The 19,573-nt window shown below is 44.9% G+C and overlaps 1 protein-coding gene across 4 annotated transcripts in view; it reads right to left on the bottom strand.

The window, feature by feature from the left end:
- Positions 1-19,126, bottom strand: part of LOC140908557 (uncharacterized) — a 41,244-nt gene extending 22,118 nt beyond the window's left edge. The window contains exons 1-4 of one of the 4 annotated variants that reach the window (XM_073335937.1): positions 18,400-19,126; positions 5,490-5,549; positions 2,323-2,416; positions 242-310 (exon numbers count right to left, since the gene is read on the bottom strand). In XM_073335937.1, the coding sequence (XP_073192038.1) occupies positions 242-310; positions 2,323-2,416; positions 5,490-5,549; positions 18,400-18,729 (553 nt within the window). In that variant the 5' untranslated portion in view covers positions 18,730-19,126. Of the gene's footprint in view, positions 1-241; positions 311-2,322; positions 2,417-3,119; positions 3,345-5,489; positions 5,550-18,399 lie in introns of those variants that run through there. The other 3 variants (XM_073335935.1, XM_073335938.1, XM_073335936.1) reach the window with 3 other exon arrangements.
- Positions 19,127-19,573: the final 447 nt, after the last annotated feature.

The following is a 19,573-nucleotide window of genomic DNA, read 5'->3' as shown; positions in this document are numbered from 1 at the left end:
ATCAGTCAATCTCATTTGTTTTCAAAGTCCTGAGAATATCTTTGTGGGCTTTCATGAAAGCGTGGGGTAAAAACTGAAGCTCTTTTCCTTAGCAAATGGCCTTTTATGGAAAATGTTTACTGTGGAATAGTAAATTGTCAGGCAGTTGAGGGGGTAAATAGGCTCTAGGGGAGAAAAAGAATTGAGAGTTCCAGACAGAACATATATTGTATATGCACGTAAATACATATTGGAGAGTTACCTTTTTGTTTCAGCCGTTCTTTCCTTAAGTGTCTTTTTTCTCGGCTACTGATCTTGGTCTGCCAAACACCTGCAACACAGAACAAAGTTCACATTCTCCATGCCACTAGTTGCTGTGAGTGAATGAGAAATTTCCTGTATGACCCGTATTTGTTTACAAGGCAAAGAAAAGGAAATAATTTCACGTACATGATATCCAGTGATGATTATAAAATCGATGTTGCAACCATCTTGGTAATGGCCAAACATACAAAACACAATCACTGCGGTTAGTATCATGTACAATCCTAGGTATTGTAAGCCATTAGAGTCTGCCCATCCCTGTGGCACCTTGGACTTCCAGAAACTCAGGCTACAATATATAACTACTCTGCAAGGCAATATTGTCTGTTATATGGGCTGACTGATGTATCGCTACATAATTTACCGCCCTTTATGTAAGTCAAACCACATGACACTCCTTTCCTCAGGGAAGATGTCAGATCAGAAAGCCAAGTGCCCTGTATGCTTGATAATTGCTTTGGATGACAACGTCAATGAAAACATTAACTAACAAAAAGAGCACTATCCTATTGCTGTCTCAGTTGTCAATTAATCTGACTCATAGCATGGAGCCATCATCCAGAAGCTCCTGGGCTCAGCTCTGTGGAAGAAAACTATTTACCTAATATTTGTATATAACACTAATTCTTACTTAGTTTTCTAACCTAGTCCCTGACTAGATAATTAGATCTACTTGGGGACATGGCTCCCACACGGGGTTGACTGTTCACATCCAATCACCCTTGTACATATTGGACCAAATTCTGTCCTGACTTATACCCTGTGCAATCCACGTTAAGTGAATGGGCCTGGCACAAGCTGTCAGTCAAGGCAGAATCTGAGCCTTTGATTTTGCTGAACCTCCCACTTCTTCCAGGATGTCTCTGCACAGGATGAAATAGCTCATTATCTGCTCAGTCTGACTAAAACAACAAAAGTCTGTTTGAATGAAGTCCTTGAAATTTCCTATTTTTCTTCTACGCTCCAAGGAACCACTGTTTGATATTAACACAATATCAATGTGGCAATGCGAAGGACTCCAACCCAGTGATGGCCACAGTAATCACATTATAATCTTTTAAACCCAGAAAAGCTCAGGATTTGTAATTTTCAAAATGATCTGGGGAAAAGAATACAAGGTATTTTCCAGTGAAATTGTAGCTAGCAGAACCTTGCTGGCCTCTGCTGAATCTTTGGGGAGCTCCCACAGCTCCTGTATGCCTTCTGTGCAGATCGGTTTGTACCCACAGGTTTCTACTATACTTTTATCACTCTGGCCATACTGTGATGCTGCTCTGAGGGCCTCAAGCACAAGCCCAGCAAGAAGCAATGTGGGAGAGAAAAGCCATACTGTGTCAATGCTGGAGAGGCCAGAAGGAAATGCAAACATGGCAAGATCCAAAGGCAGGACCCTGTTATTCCCCTGGAACTGTGCCTCTGGCAAGAATAAGCACCCCCCCTCTCTGGCTGTTTTGCCATGCCACCAGCCCCACTTCCAAGAACAGGCCACTGAGGGTATGTCTACACTGCAATGAAAAACCCTGTGCCAGCTGATTTGGGCTCAGGGGGCTCAGACTGTGGGGCTATTCCACTGTAGTGTAGACTTCCAGGCTTGGGCTGGAGCCTGGGCTCTAGGACCCTGTGAGGTGGGAGGGTCCCAGAACTTGGGCTGCAGCCCAAGCCCAGACGTCTACACTGCAATGAAACAGCCACACAGCCTGAGCCCGCGAGCCTGAGACAATTGGCATACACAGGCCAACCATGGGTGTCTACTTGCAGTGTAGACATACCCTTAGGGAAGCTGTGGCCTGAAAGAGATGTGGTTAGCAGAACTGCAATCCCCTTCTCCTTGGTCACCGGTGGGAAGGGAGGGGTTAGTCCAAAGACATCTGTCAAACTTGCAATTCTTTCGTAATGTTGTTATTTTAAATGCCAACTACCAAACAGCGCCTGTTCTGTCCACTCCTATGAATATGTTTAATCACCACAATTCTCACTTCTTTCTGGCAATACGAATTGGCTAATCCACACATTTATTACCTTCCTCTTCTTCTGGCAATTTGTCTTCTTCAGCAGAGACGTGGTCTTTTGATGCCCCCTTTTCTGCGCACTGGGTCTTCTTCTTTTTCTTAGACTACAAAAAAAAATACACACACACACATATATATATATGTATACACATTTCTCAGCTCGAGGCTTATTAGAGAGAAGAGAGGATGAGACTGAGTGAGGACTAAGGGCCTCGTCCTGCAGTGAGCTCACACAGAGTTCTGTTGAAGTCAGTGGGACTCCACATGGGTGCAAGGGTTTGCCCAGGTACAACTTATTGTGGGATCGAGGGAATGACCCTATGACAAACTCCAGAGAGTTGAATATTATACCCTCTGTACTACAAAATGATATTTAGCTGCAAAGTTAGAAACTGCGCATTCAAATTCAGACACCTGCTGTATATTGATATTTAGCCCTTTTTGTCTTCAAAGCACTTTATAAACAGTAATTATTCCTCAGAACAATGAGATAGGAAATACACACTATCTACCCTATTTACAGGAAATACACACTATTTACACTGGGAAAACTAAGGCAGAGAAGACCAGGCCACATAGATGCTTAGAGTTTGGCACTACAATAAGTGGTTTGATTTTCAAAGGTACCAAGCACCCATAGTTTCCACGGACTATAATGGGTGTTGCAGGTGCTCAGAATCTCTGAAAAGCAGGCCACTTTCATGTAGGAACCTAAATATGAATTTGTGTGACTAACTTTAGGCCGCAAAGTTTAAACATTTTAGTTTCACTTAGCAACCCTCGACTTTTCCAAGCTAGAATACCCACCTCTTCAAACATGCTTCCTATCTTGCCAGGGCCCTGCTCTCATTGAGAAATATGGGAAGGGCAGATTGTCATGGCCCCCAACATCTGTTCACAACCCCAAGGATGAGAAAGCCAGGCTAAGTGATTTGTCCAGAAATCTCCAGTGTCAGAGCTAGGATTTGAATTCAGGAATTCCTAGCTCCCAGTTCTGTGGTCAGACCACTGAACTATGTCCTTCTTCTTACACTATAACAGAGTAAAAAAATGCATTCACTGTGGTAACATGAGTGAAACAAAGGCAGCAATCTGATTAGCTAAATAAGATTCCCATGCATGCAATAATGGGTTAACCACCAAGTAGGATGAAATCTCTAATTCATAACTCACACAAATCCATACAATCATGATAAAAAAAGAGGAGAGGAACAATATGCTTGAAATATTCATTTGAATCAACTGCAAATGAATAAAGAAACAGGAGCTTGTGTTTATTGAGCTGTGCCATCTGTTACAATGAGAAGCTTTTCAAGCAGTTTCAGCTCAGATTGAAGACACTTTCAACAACTGGGGAGACAAACTGGCAGTTTAAAATAAGAAAGAAAACAAAGAAATGTCTATTCTGCTTCCAGTTGGCTTTTAAACTTTATTAATCTGGAAGGAGAACAATTTTCTATTTTATGAACTATGGGTTTGTCTCCTTAGTTGTTCAGAGCAGCTTCAAGCCAAGCCTTCACTCACTACACAGTAACCTCAAATGTGCATCCTACCCTGTTGTGGGTTGTTGTTTATAAAGCATATTGGGAAGATGTCCAAGGTGACTTTCTTTAAGACCGTTTTGAAGTGAAGTCAGGACTACTACATAGGGAGGGTTAATTACACGTTTTTCCAAGTTAAACGTATTGCTGAAAAATTCATGTAAAAATACGCATTCCATAGTGATCCCTGAAGATTGGGAACATTCTTTGGCTTAACATACATGGGAAATGTGCTATTACATTCAAACAAACTACATTAAAAGAAGGTAAAATCAAACACTCTAAAGTTAGAAATTGCCAAAATTAAGGTTTAATTCAAGCCCCATTGTGTGTACACACTGATACAGACTTCATCTACATGATCACATACTACTTATTCCATGGGACTCCTGCCTCATTCAAGTCACCCAAATACTGAGCTGAATACAAAGTTATTAATTTCTTAATGGGCTTTTCTATGGTGCTCATGTGAGCTCTTCACAAACATTAATGAATTTATGAGATTTAAGTCATTATTATCCCCAGTTTAGCTTGGGAACTGAGGCACAGAGGCTAAAATTGTCAGCAGTTTCCACTAATTTTGGGTGAGCAACTTGAAACACATACACGGATTTTTCAGAATACTTTGTATTTTATAGCACTTTATAATTTCAAAGAACAGCTCCCATTGACCTTAATTGCAGCTGTTAGTGCTCAGCACGTCTGCAAATAAGACACCAGGGGGGGCGGGGGAGGCCTTGAATGGGTCGGGGGTTCTGAGGGGGATGGGAAGTGGGAAGGGGTGGATGGGGGCGGGCGCCAGGCTGTTTGGGGAGACACAGTCTTCCCTACCCAGCCCTCCATACAGTTGCGCAACCCTGATGTGGCCCTCGGGCCAAAAAGTTTGCCCATCCCTGCTTTAGAGCAAGGACTTGAAATTTGGAAGGGGATTCACTTCAGTAAAAAGGAGTTGCCTTTTGCTATTCCTATGAAAATCTGCCCAAATTTTGCCAAGTTATAAACCTCTGAAAATCTCAGTTTGTGCATGCTTACAGACTTGTTAGAGTTAGGCAACTAAGTTTACCAAATATTTGGTCCGAACTGAGCATGTTCCACTTCCCAGTCACCGTTTTATCTGTGACCAGGAAGGGTCAAGCAACCTTAACTATAGGCAGAGCCCACAGTCCTGTCAATAATAATAATATGACTGTACCACAGATTTGCTCAGTTCAGGCCTGATCCAAAGCCCAGTGAAATCAATGGAAAGTCTTGTATTTGGATTAGGCTTTTTAGTTATCATAATTATTGACAACAGTTTTGGAAGGGACATTAAAACTTGTGCTTCTGGGCTTAAACCACTCTCTAAGTATAACACACTTGTGTGGGGAGGCAGATTATCCCATCACTGCCTGAGGAGGTCACACACCTTCCTCTGAAGCATCTGGTGATGGCCACTCCTGGACATGGAATACTGGACTAGATGGACCTTGGATCTGATCCAGTCTGGCAACTTCTGTGTTCCTAACGGCAAGTCTTTAAGTCTTTCAGATAACAGGAACGTGTTATGCTTACAAAAACCATAATAGAAAATAAGAATATTCTTAAAACAAATATCATTTTAGAAATACTGTGTGAATTCTGGAACTAATAGTGGTACCTTCAGTAGCTTTTTTTCTCTCATGCTGACAGAGGTTAGAAGCTGACAATTCACTGGAACCTAGAACATGGATATTCAAAAATGTTAACTGATGGGGAAAATACATTCCTATAAGCACAATGTTGCAATTCTTGTAATACACCTCTATGGGATTCAGTCACATGTGATCAGGCTGAAAGAATACACAGAAATTAACAATAATCCCAAGCTAGGTCTAGACTTGAGTTTGTGGCCTTGCTACAACTTAATTAATTGATTGCCAATTGATTTGAATGAGTTAAAAACCTGTATTAAAGATCGTCTAGAAAGTATACAAACATTTGTCCCAAGACAGAAACATTTGTGGTTTGCCCGAGAGTATGTCTAGACCAGGATAAAAAGTGTCAGGCAACACATTTTAACACAGACAGGGTGATTTTATTGTGTATTTTAATATGTATTAGCTGGTTGAGGTGGATTCTACATTCTGTCTAGACATACTCCTAGGGTAAACCACAAGTGTTTGTGGAACATCTAGATCAGCATATGTTGGCTAACTCAAACTCACTGGCAATAAATTAATCTGAATTACAAGAAGACTAAAAACTCTAGCCAGACATAACCTGAGATAGCAAGCTCCACTGCTCTTTGGGAAGGACAATGCACACTCCCCTTCCTTAGGGTTCTGTCACAGAAGGGAACCTGCAATTTCTACTTGGGGCACTGCAGAACCCCCACCAATGGAGGCTGCAAAAGGAATGCACTGTATTGGCATCTCCCTTAGCTGCTCTGACCATGCCACCCTCCCCTCCCAGTACTACCCAGGTTTAGGGATGTGCTGGCTCCCTGCAATCCCTCTGGTAAGGGGGAAATTGCTACCATTTTCTACAATCTGCTCCCCCACACACACACACAAATACCCTTCCCAGGCTGATTTTCTCTCCTTAGGGGCCTTGAGCCACAATTTAATCATATATACACTGGAAAACTAAATGATGCTGTTCTAATTATAATTCAGATTCCGATTTAATTCTCCTTATTCAGAATCCCTTGCCCCACGACCTAAGAAAGGAAAGGGAGATATTGCTATATCATAATTCTGGGGTTACCAAAAGAGTCATCTGGAATCCAACAGGACTCTGATTGCACTGCACACACGGTTTCAGAATAAGAATGCATTATTCAATACACAAAATCAATCAGGGTTTGCATTACCTGGGCAGGACAAATGAAATGGGAACATGTTTACTTTTTGAATCGCTCAGTAACTCAATACAATTTATTTAGATGGGTCGTGGATACAGACTAACATGGCTGCTACTCTGAAACCTTTTTAAATAGAAAATACAATGAATGTAGGTGGGAACATTAAAAGAGCACCTCTAGAACTGGGTCTGTTTCATGAGTAGCTGGTATCTATTTGTGACTAGACACCTAAACTGGATTTTTCTGCTATCATCTAAGATATCAGACATCTGATGGCTTAGAGTTGGTCTCCACCAAACACAGGATTGCCAAACAGGAACCATCCAATATGCCACCTAGTCTGGCATCCTCATCAAGGTTAATTTAGTATGTTAGCTCCTCAGGGCATGAACCATAGGCCTGGATTCCCAGCTGTGCCCAGTATCCACTGCGCACAACTAAGGGGGGAAAGGGAAAGAGTAAGGAGATGGTTGCAGCTCCATCTTTCTGGACTAATTCTATGCCAAGCCTAGCCCCAGTATAGTTCAGGACTGCTGTAAACTATGCTGGCTGGCTATGACTTCAGTGGGATGTTACACCAGACAAGGACTGTGACCCCACAACAGTATTCTGGTCATGTCCTGTCCCATCCCTGATACACTATGTTGGAATCTGCATGGTGAGGTGACATAGAAACTGGCTATGCCAGCTCTTTCGCTAATTGGGGACTGCACTATGGTGGGGAGAGCCACGAGTTTTCCACCCCCTTTGCCCACTAGGGGTCAGATCAAACTAAAAAAACTGGCCCCATATTTTCTTCTGGGTCTTGTACACTGAGCACACCATCAGCACTTAACAAATAATTATTAATACCTTCAATGATGGCCAATGCATGTGTTTTAAAGGAAAACACACTTCCCCTATATAATACACCTAAGTATGCTATGTTATCCACAGAGGAAATAATTGCCTAACCCCAGCACGTGACGAATCTGTGCTCTGAAACAAAAGGACGGAGTGCCCTTATCTTTATGATCTACTCCTGGAGGTAAAAAAATTGTAAGTATATCAGAAGCAGAAAGCATGCTAAACAACCAGTGGGGCCACTGGATGTTAGAGATGCTAAGGAGCACTCAAAGAGGATAAGGCCATTGCAGAGAACCTAAATGAATTCTTTGCATTGGTCTTTACAGCTGAGGATGTGATGGAGATTCCACAACCTGAGCCATTCTTTTTAGGTGACAAATCTGAGGAACTGTCCCAGATTGAGGTGTCATTAGAGGAGGTTTTAGAACAAACTGATAAATTAAACAGTAATAAGTCCGCTGGGCCAGATGGTATTCTCCCAAAAGTTCTGAAGGAACTCAAATGTGAAATTGTAGAACTACTAACCGTGGTATGTAACCTATCATTTAAATCAGCTTCTGTACCAGATGACTGGAGGATAGCTAATGTGATGCCAATTTTTTAAAAGTGACTCCAGAGGCAATCCTGGCAATTACAGGCCGGTAAGCCTAATTTCAGTAGTGGGCAAATTGGTTGAAATTATAGTAAAGAACAGAATTATCAGACACATAAACACAATTTGTTGGGGACGAATCAACATGTTTTTTGTAAAGGAAAATTTATGCTCATCAATCTACTAGAATTCCTTAAGGGCATCAACAAGCATGTGGACCAAGGGGGATCCAGTGGATATAATGTACTTAGATTTTCAGAAAGCCTTTGAGAAGGTCCCTCATCAAAGGCTCTAGCAAAGTAAGCTATCATGGGATAAGAGGGAAGGTCCTCTCATGGATCAGTAACTGGTTAAAAGATAGGAAACAAAGGGTAGGAATAAATGGTCAGTTTTCAGAATGGAGAGAAGTAAATAGTGATGTCCCCCAGGGTCTGTATTGGGACCAGTACTGTTCAACATATTCATAAATGATCTGGAAAAAGGGGTAAACAGAGAGGTGGCAAAATTTGCAGATGATACAAAACTACTCAAGATAGTTAAGTCCAAAGCAGATTGCAAAGAGTTACAAAGAGACCTCACAAAACTGGGTGACTGGGCAACAAAATGGCAAATTAAATGCAATGTTGATAAATGCAAAGTAATGCACATTGGAAAACATAATTCCAACTATACATATAAAATGATGGGGTCTAAATTAGCTGTTACCACTCAAGAAAGAGATCTTGGAGTCACTGTAGATAGATCTCTGAAAACATCCACTCAATGTGCAGCAGCTGTCAAAAAAGGTAACAGAATGTTGGGAATCATTAAGAAAGGGATAGATAATAAGACAGAACATATCATATTGCCTCTTCATAAATCCATGGTACATCCACCTCTTGAATGCTGTGTGCAGTTGTAGTCGCCCCATGTCAAAAAAGATCTATTGGAATTGGAAAAGGTTCAGAAAAGGGCAACAAACATGATAAGGAGTATGGAACAGCTTCCATGTGAGAGAGATTTCAAAAATTAGGGCTGTTCAGCTTGGAAAAGAGATGACTAAGGGGGGATACGACAGAGGTCTATAAAATCATGACTGGAGTGGAGAAAGTAAATAAGGACGTATTATTTACTCCTTCTCATAAGAACTAGGGGTCACCAAATGAAGTTAATAGACAGCAGGTTTAAAACAAATAAAAGGAAGTGTTTTTTTCACACAACACACAGTCAACCTGTGGGACTCTTTGCAAGAGGATATTGTAAAGGCCAAGACTATAACAGGGTTCAAAAAAGAACTAGATTAGTTCCTGGAGGATAGGTCCATCAATGGCTATTAGCCAGGGATGGTGTTCTGAGCCTCTGTTTGCCAGAAGCTGGGAATGGGTGATGGGGTGGATCACTTGATGGTTACCTGTTCTGTTCATTCCCTCTGAAGCACCTGGCACTGGCCACTGTCAGAAGACAGGATACTGGGCTAGATGGATCTTTGGTCTGACACAGTATGGCCGTTCTTATATTTATGTTCTTATGAATTCTGCGTCATTGCACACGTGCAGAATTCATGTGCCATGCAGAAATATTTTTTTTCAGCAGAAAATACATTCAGCCAAGAGATGCTGCAGTTACGCCTTTCACCCAACAGAGGCCGATGTGGCACCAGAACAGAGAGCAGCTCCTCTTGGGTGAGATGGGACCCCACACCCCTCCCACACCCAAACTTCCTCCCAGAGCTGCACCCCACACCCTCTCCCGCACCCAAACCCACTCCCAGAGCCTGCTCCCCACACCCCAACTCCCTCTCAGAGCCCGCACCCCCTCCCGCACCCAACCCCCTTCCCCAGCCTGGTGAAAGTGAGTGAGGGCAGGGGAGAGCAAGTGACAGAGGGAGGGGCCTCAGAGAAGGGGTGGGACAGGGGTGTGTTCTCAGGGAAGGGGCGGGGCAGGGGGTGGGGCAAGGGTCTTTGGGTTTGCACAATTAGACACTTGGCAACCCTACCAGGCGGGGCATGTGGAAGCCCTGGCCGTCCCAGAACAGTGCGCCCAGCAACACAGCCGGCAGCTGGCTGGGCACCAGCTAATGCAGGCGAAGCACCGCCCAAATGTCAGGCGGACCGTGTCTGCACAGGCGCGGCTTGTGTGTGGTGGGGGGGCCATTGGCTGTTCTGTCCTGGGGCCCGAAATTGCTGTCGCCGGGCCTGTTTCCATGCATCTGGAGTAGAAGTGGGTCATCCCTACTTCTGGTACCGCTAAACCACCAGCTTATAAAGATACTTCTGAAAAGCAAATATTTGCTTTACGGAATGCACCAGATTGCACATATTTTAAAAAATGCCCCAAGGGCGAGGATAACACTAGACTTCCCAACAAAAGCGCCTCTTTGAACTGACTGTTTTGAAGATTGATCCAGAGAATTTTAAATTAAAAAAAACAACCACAGCCTAGTTCAGCCCTGATGATTCTTGGCACTTCTTGTTGCTATTTCCTAAAAGACTCTTTATTAGGGAAAGGGAGAGGCTGTGGGGAAAGAGACTGATCTCTCCATCACCACTCATGGTAAGTTATAAATTGTGACAACAACAAAGTCACAGCGCAACTTGTGATGTGTATCCACAATGTGACCAGGCTTAATTTTTGGTTCATATAATTATGCTGATGGCTTTAAGAAACATGAATGAGCATTCTCTAATCTGTCTGGAATTACATTTGTACAAAATCTGTATAATGTACTGTAGTGAGGGGGTGTAGTCTCCCTCTGAAATTGACAGGGAGGAACCACCACCTGCCCCCTGGTGGGCAGAACCAGGAAAGCCATGCCCACCCTGCTGGAAGCAGAGGACAAGACAGGAACAGGAAGTATAAAAAGTGGGTCCTGCGGCTCAGTTGTTCTGGAGCTGCTGAGGGAGACAGACACTTCTCCCCTGGTGCCGTAGCAGGACGCTGAGAGGACCTCTGCTGCCCTGAGGACTTGCCTGAGCTTCCAGAGCGTCCCACCACTCCAGACTACAAGGAGCTGCTGGGACTACCATTGGTGGTATATCCCAGGGAGATGGAGGATGACCCATGGATGCACGTACACACTGAGGGATGGGGCGGAAGTAGCCCAGGGACAGCTGACTGTAGTCTCGCTGTGTTGCTGCCTGAAGACAACTCAGCATGTTGCACGTGGATTCCTTGCTGACACAGTCGTGGAATGCTCTGCCACTGGTAGGGCCCTGGGATGGGGACCTGGTCCCCCTTCCACCTCAGCTCTGAGGTAGCAGCCTCCCCACCCTAAGCCAGGTGGCCTGTGTTAGCCTATCGTCCACCAGAACTAGGACACTAGACTATTCACTGCTCTGCCCTGCCTGAGGGCTGGAACCTTAGACTGTTTGGTGCCCCGCCCTGATTGAAGGCTTGGCTCCCAGATTATTGACTGCTTGACCCTGTCTGAGGGCCAGAGCCCTAAACCATTTGGGGCTCCCCATTGTTGGAAGGCTTGAGCCCCAGAGCGTTATTGCTGCCCAGCCCTGCTCAGAGAGCCTGGGCACCAAAGACCGCTAATTTCCCCTTTTCAGAGTAGCAGCCGTGTTAGTCTGTATTCGCAAAAAGAAAAGGAGTACTTGTGGCACCTTAGAGACTAACCAATTTATCTGAGCATAAGCTTTCGTGAGCTACAGCTCACTTCATCGGATGCATTCAGTTGAAAATACAGTGGGGAGATTTATATACACAGAGAACATGAAACAATGGGTGTTACCATACACACTGTAAGGAGAGTGATCTCTTAAGATGCGCTAATAGCAGCAGGAGAGCGGGGGGGGAAGGGGGGAAATATTTTTGTAGTGATAATCAAGGTGGGCCATTTCCAGCAGTTGACAAGAACATCTGAGGAACAGTGGGGGGTGGCGGTAGGGGGAAAATAAACATGGGGAAATATTTTTACTTTGCGTAATGACCCATCCACTCCCAGTCTCTATTCAAGCCTAAGTTAATTGTATCCAGTTTGCAAATTAATTCCAATTCAGCAGTCTCTCGTTGGAGTCTGTTTTTGAAGTTTTTTTTATTGAAGAATTGTTACTTTTAGGTCTCTAATCGAGTGACCAGAGAGATTGAAGTGTTCTCCGACTGGTTTTTGAATGTTATAATTCTTGACGTCTGATTTGGGTCCATTTATTCTTTTACGTAGAGACTGTCCAGTTTGACCAATGTACACGGCAGAGGGGCATTGCTGGCACATGATGGCATATATCACATTGGTGGATGTGCAGGTGAACGAACCTCTGATAGTGTGGCTGATGTTATTAGGCACTGTGATGGTGTCCCCTGAATAGATATGTGGACAGTTGGCAATGGGCTTTGTTGCAAGGATAGGTTCCTGGGTTAGTGGTTCTGTTGTGTGGTGTGTGGTTGCTGGTGAGTATTTGCTTCAGGTTGAGGGGCTGTCTGTAAGCAAGGACTGGCCTGTGTCCCAAGATCTGTGAGAGTGATGGGTCGTCCTTCAGGATAGGTTGTAAATCCTTGATGATGCGTTGGAGAGGTTTTAGTTGGGGGATGAAGGTGATGGCTAGTGGCGTTCTGTTATTTTCTTTGTTGGGCCTGTCCTGTAGTAGGTGACTTCTGGGTACTCTTCTGGCTCTGTCAATATGTTTCTTCACTTCAGCAGGTGGGTATTGTAGTTGTAAGAACGCTTGATAGAGATCTTGTAGGTGTTTGTCTCTGTCTAAGGGGTTGGAGCAAATGCGGTTGTATCGTAGAGCTTGGCTGTAGACAATGGATCGTGTGGTGTGATCTGGGTGAAAGCTGGAGGCATGTAGGTAGGAATAGCAGTCAGTAGGTTTCCGGTATAGGGTGGTGTTTATGTGACCATTGCTTATTAGCACCGTAGTGTCCAGGAAGTGGATCTCTTGTGTGGACTGGTCCAGGCTGAGGTTGATGGTGGGATGGAAATTGTTGAAATCATGGTGGAATTCCTTCCAACACACCTCTGAACAACATAGTAATCCACAGAGACCTTCCTAGCAACACTACAAAAAGAAGGATTCTGGGTGGACTCCTCCTGAAGGTCGAAACAACAGACTGGACTTCTACATAGAGTGCTTTCGCCGATGTGCACGGGCTGAAATTGTGGAAAAGCAGCATCACTTGCCCCACAACCTCAGCTGTGCAGAACACAATGCCATCCACAGCCTCAGAAACAACTCTGACATCATAATCAAAAAGGCTGACAAAGGAGATGCTGTCGTCATCGTGAATAGGTCGGAATATGAACAAGAGGCTGCTAGGCAGCTCTCCAACACCACTTTCTACAAGCCATTACCCTCTGATCCCACTGAGTGTTACCAAAAGAAACTACAGCATTTGCTCATGAAACTCCCTGACAAAGCACAAGAACAAATCCACACAGACACACCCCTGGAACCCCGACCTGGGGTATTCTATCTGCTACCTAAGATCCATAAACATGGAAATCCTGGACGCCCCGTCATCTCAGGCATTGGCACCCTGACAGCAGGATTATCTGGCTATGTAGACTCCCTCCTCAGGCCCTACACTACCAGCATTCCCAGCTATCTTTGAGACACCACTGACTTCCTGAGGAAACTACAATCCATCGGTGATCTTCCTGATAACACCATCCTGGCCACTATGGATGCAGAAGCCCTCTACACCAACATTCCACACAAAGATGGACTACAAGCTGTCAGGAACAGTATCCCCAATAATGTCACGGCTAACCTGGTGGCTGAACTTTGTGACTTTGTCCTCACCCATAACTATTTTACATTTGGGGACAATGTATACCTTCAAATCAGCGGCACTGCTATGGGTACTCGCATGGCCCCACAGTATGCCAACAGTTTTATGGCTGACTTAGAACAATGCTTCCTCAGCTCTCGTCCCCTAACGCCCCTACTCTACTTGCGCTACATTGATGACATCTTCTTACAACTACACTACCCACCTGCTGAAGTGAAGAAACAGATTGACAGAGCCAGAACTCCTTTTCTAATTTCCCCTTGTTCCTGACTGCCTTTCGCAGAACGTAACAGTGAGGGGACATGGTCTCCCTTTGAGATTGACAGGAAGGGTCGCCACGCGCTCTTACATGTACACACTTCAGATGTGCTGAAGGAGAAATTCTGACTTGGTTCTTTTCTTGATGCACAATATTTCTCTTGAAGCTGGTGCTCATGTCACCATATTACTCTGCAGTATGAAAGACAAACAGATGGCCAGAGGGACTGACATTGTTAGAATCATAATGTGACTGCTCTTGAGCATGTTCACATAGGTTAGAGAGCACAACCACAGGAGCATCACAGCATTGCCACTGATGCTAGAATGGATGAGGCCATGTAGCTGCCTTCAGGGTATGTCTACCTAGCGATAAAAAGACCAGTAGCATGGCAGCGTCTGGCCCAGGTCAGCTGACTCAGGCTGTGGGGCTATAAAATTGAAGTGAAGATGTTCGGGCTTGGCGGGTCTCAGAGTCAAGGATTCCAGCCCAAGCCCAAATGTCTTCACTGCAATTTTATAGCCCCGCAATTCAGCTGACCCAGGCTCTGAGACTTGGTGCAGCAGGTTTTTTTTAATCACAGTGTAGACATACCCTTAGCAGCCAGGGCAGGATTTTAGGGGAGGAGTGGGAAGTGAACTGGTGGCACTCAGGGTTGCGGCTGGGAGCAGAATGCCAGCAGGGAACAACGGAGGTCAGCAGGGGGCATTGTTGCGCTCTCTCTCTCTCTCTCTCTCTCTCTCTCTCTGTGGAGTGCTGTGACAGTCTGAGGCACATGGCATGCACATTAAGCATGCACTAGCTGAGTTCCCAGTGTATTAATATGGAAGCAGTTAACTGAACCTCTAACTAGCAGGGCACCAGCTAACTGGGCAAATGTAACAACGCAGACTCCCTGGACAGGGGACCATGGCCTGGCATGCACACATTCCAAAACTGGAAAAGATAATTAACCACCTTGGGGTTTTTTTAAATTAAAAATCTCAACTTTATCAGCAGAATTACACACTCCAGGATATGCAGATGTTTGGCTGCTGTGATATATCAACACACCTGAGTGCTGGAGGCATTTTGTCTTTGGCCTCATATCTCAGCATGCACCAAAGATGGGGTACTATCATGTAATATCTGAACACTCTGGCTTATGCTATTTCTTACATCTTGATGTTTCATTATTGTGAAATTCTTTGCTTTTTACAGTCTCTGGCACTGTTTTAATATAGTTCTTGACATGCTAATTTCAGTATATTAAAGTATAATTTCAGTATATTAAATGTTCTGCAACTTCAGCATTAACTACTGAATTCTAAATGATTATCATCATTCAGTTTATATAGACTTGGAAGGATTAGATTTTTAACGGTAAACGTCAATTTCACTGTATACACACAAACAAACAAAAAAATACTTCCAACAATAATAATCTAAATTTACAGATAGACGAAGTGAAAAAGATGCTGCTTGAGAATTTATCAGAGTTTTATTTAAGGCTCTTTACTTTGCACATTTTGACAGATGCTGTTGACTACGTATGTTTTAATGGTTATAAAGATTTAACTTAACGTTTTGAATCTCAAAATCTACTGTACTTAAGTAATTAATGTCTAACCATGTCACCCGTTGTCTGACCCCCCACATAACTTCCTGCCCCTATGAAAATTTAAAATAAATAAAAATCAGAAAAAATACTTAAAACCCATAATTTTGCACAATTTTGAACATTTAAATTGATAAAAATTAAAAAACGATTGAAAATAAACATCAAAATTATAAAATCAAATACTGCCAAGCCTAGTTAATATGTGGTTCTCTAGGTGTACACTGCACTTTACATACATATTAGAAGATAAGGTCCCTGCTTCAAGAATGTTACATTCCAGATTATACAGGTAAAACAGTGAAAAATGACAAACGACAGTGTGGAGTGGGGAAAAGAAGAAAAGGAATGGAGGCAAGCAAACAAAAAGAAAGGGCAGATTACAGTTTTGGTATGAGCACTATTTTTCATTTAATCAAGCATGAAAGGTTTCTTTTCTTCTTAGGTTATTTTTCCTGTTCTCCCTTTCTTCCCCAGCCCCAGCCCCTTTAGGTCCATAATTTGCCACATGTACACTCAGATCAATTTCAGTGGGGCTCCCCACAGAATAAGGTGCTAGTCAACATGAGTACAGTTGGTAGAATCTGACATTTAAGGAGCCAGTGTGAAAGCAAGAACCAATTGCACCAAAAAAAGAGATTAATGATGGAAACCTTAGCTTAGTAACAGCATGTGAGCAAATGTATCATTTTAATTTACCTTTCCCCCCCCATTATTCAGACCTATGAAGTACCTGCTCAAAAACATACTTGCCCCTGGGAATAATGTATATCTCCAGTACCACCCCCCTCCAGCTCCAATAGTCAGTGTTTCAGCCCAAATTGTATTTTCAGATTATTTACAACCAGATCAAATTTTTCAGCACTGATGATAATAAAACAATGATACTACTTCGTATAAAAAAGGCCTACACTCACAGTAACATCACCAGCAGTGTGCACGCTGGGATGACTCATAGAAGCATAAAATCCGCCAGTTTTGAGCTACACTCTGCTGATCTGAAAAACAGTTACAAATGTTGAAGTAACATATTTGCTGAAATTTCTCCTCATTCTGTTTACACAGGTAATTACTTTAGGATTACTTCAGTGATATGATCATTACAAATGCCCACATATCTATTAGTTCATTATATCCAGCCAATGTTCTGTTTTCATTTGCAAAAGAAAAAAAAATGCTTGAAAAATGAACTAACGAGTTAAAATATAATACAGCCAAGATTCAGCCTGAAGGTAAATTTTATGGCCAAGTAATAAATCCCTGGAAACAAGAGTTATGATGAAAATATTGACACATTTATATCTATCGGCAAGAGCAAAAGATACCACAGAAGTACCATACTAAAAGACAAATTCAGAAAATATGCTTTTTTTCCCCTCCTATCTCCCTGAATGAAGCAGCTAACAAATAATACTAATAGACCAGACTGTTCAAATTATGTTGTATCTATTCATTTGTTTTATATACAATGTGTGCCATGACAGTTTACATTTTGTTAACATACTAGTGTCTTTACCCAGCTGTTTTCTGTAAGCCCTGAGGGTTTCTGCTTTACACAGTGCCTAATGGAGCAAGCTGCAGTGTCACAACAAACTGTGACAATGCTGCATCAAAACTCCATCCCATTGTATCAAAACCCGACCACGATGATCAGTATGGCTGCAAAACCTCATCACATTGCAACCAAGATCAGGTGGCCATGCTATAGAATGAAGTTTTGATGCAACATGAATAGAAACTTTTAGTGCTTAGGTCCGCCATCCTACTACCATTGAAGCCAACAGAACTTTTACTACATACTTCAATGCAAACAGGACTTACCCGTTATTTAGCAATAAATAATAGGTATATGAACAGTAGGAAAAGCAGGACGATACCAGAAACCATGGGAAAGGTGGTAACCCTGTCTTGTCCCATAAATTGTTTGGGGGATATAGTTAGTGTACAAGATAAAGGCTCAGGCCCTGATCCTCTAAAGTATGTAGGTGCTTAACTCCTATTGATTTCCATGGGAGATAGGCACCTAAATACCTTTGAGAACTGTGTCTCAGTCCTGCTCATAATACCTAATTAAGCAGTTCCACTAACTCTTATGTTTGTGAATAGAGGTTACCCTATGAATTAGGGTGCAGAGTCTAGCTCTGACATTGGACTATGTATCTTTATCGGGAAGAGAGTAGGACAGTTCTTTCTAGACACACACTTTGAGGGGTGGGATCTGACAACTGGCCTGCCAGTGAGGGTGATACCCTATGCTGGAAGGTGGGATTGGATGTGGTGAAAGGATAGGATGGGCCCCAGGCCTGTAAATGTAATGGGGGAAAGAGAAGAATCCCACACTCCTGTGCAGGGAATTATGCTAAGAGGGAACCATGTGCTTGAGATGGATAGGGCCCCCTGTGCAGGGCACTGGGTTGGGAGATCAAACGACTGTATGAGCCCCCAGTAGAGGGGATGGGAGATTCACTACTGGGATCCCCTTGTGGAGAGGAGTGGGATGGGGGGGATGCTGTGTTGGGGGTAGTGTGGGAGGGGGCTGGGTCCCCTGGAAAGGGGAGTGGGAGAGAGGAATCCTGTGCTGAGAGTAGGCTGGGCCACCTGCAGTAGGGCCTGGGATGGAGGAACCCTGTGTTAGGGGTTGGGTTGGTAGGAACGGGCAGACCCCCTGTGCAAGGGTTAGGGATGGGGGTAGGATAGGGGAAGGGCTGGTCCTTACCTTTGCCTCGTGGCTCTGCCTCGCCCTTTGCTCCTGCTGCCCAGCTATCCCGTTCTGGGTCCGCGGGGCCCGCGCTGGCAGCCGTCCGGCCTCGTAGCTGGCAGACCCAGCGCCACCCGCCGCGCTGCGCTGGGGGCCCGGCCGCGCCCGGCCCCAGCGCCGGAGCATCCCCAACAGGACAAGCAGCGCCACGGCCCCTCCCAGCAGCAGCATGGGCCAGAGGGAAGCGAGCACCTGCGCCTGCAGCAGGACCAGCCGCTCCGAGAGCTGCGGTCCCGGAGCCACCAGCTCGCCGGCTCCCAGGGCCAGCCGCACCGCCGGCTCCAGCATGGCTGCACCGGGCGAGCCCCTCTGGACCCTGCTGGCTGGGTTCTAGAGCTGCCCCCTTCCCCTGCAGAGATCGGGTCCCGGCGGGGTCTAAAGCGGCTCAGCGCCGATCGCTGCAACGCGGCTCGTCGGGCTCCAAAACTGCCCACCTGCCGCGGAGGCTCTAAAGCTCGGGGCTTTCCGGCTGGGTTCTAGAGCGGCTCCCTGCGCCCCCTAGAACGTAGCGGGTCCTAGAAGCGGGAGTGGCGTCTGCCTTCTGGATCGCACTGCGCCGGGTTCTAGCACTGCTTCCCCCAGCCCGGGGCTGAGGGGCGCCACTAGGATGCGAGTCGGCCGATTACCAGCACTGCACATGGAGCTGGAGCAGCGGAAACCCTCGCTCCCGCCCCCCCCTCCCCCCGCGCGCTTAGAACGCACTGGGCCGGGTTCCAGAACCCCTGCGAGCTCCCGCGGGGTTCTAGAGCGGCATGTGCCGCTGTAAATGCAGCCCAGATCGCAGGACCCAGCTGCCCGCTCTCCCCCTGCCCGAGAGCGCACTGCGTGGAAAGTTGGTGGCGGAGCCCCAGGAGCGACAATAAACAGATTCAGCCTAATCGCGATGGGGAAGAGCTCTGAGCCAGGCTGGCGGGGAACAGATCGGGGTGGGGGGGTTACGTCTCTGATTACAAGAGTCTGATGGCAGACGCTTTACGGTGGCCATGACAGACCAGAAATGTTTTTGCAGCGAGTTTAGGTTAGACATGCTGGTTTATGTGGCTGCAAATGGGTCCAACGCGGAGAGGGATGTTCTGCAGGGCAAACCCTGTCTACTGTGTTAGGGCTGTAGGTAGAAGCCCACATGGTGAGA

The sequence above is a fragment of the Lepidochelys kempii genome, chromosome 3 (assembly GCF_965140265.1).
Source record: "Lepidochelys kempii isolate rLepKem1 chromosome 3, rLepKem1.hap2, whole genome shotgun sequence".
Classification (NCBI taxonomy): Eukaryota; Metazoa; Chordata; order Testudines; family Cheloniidae; genus Lepidochelys; species Lepidochelys kempii.
Note: the sequence above shows the minus strand (reverse complement) of the source record. Positions and strands in the feature narration are given on the sequence as shown.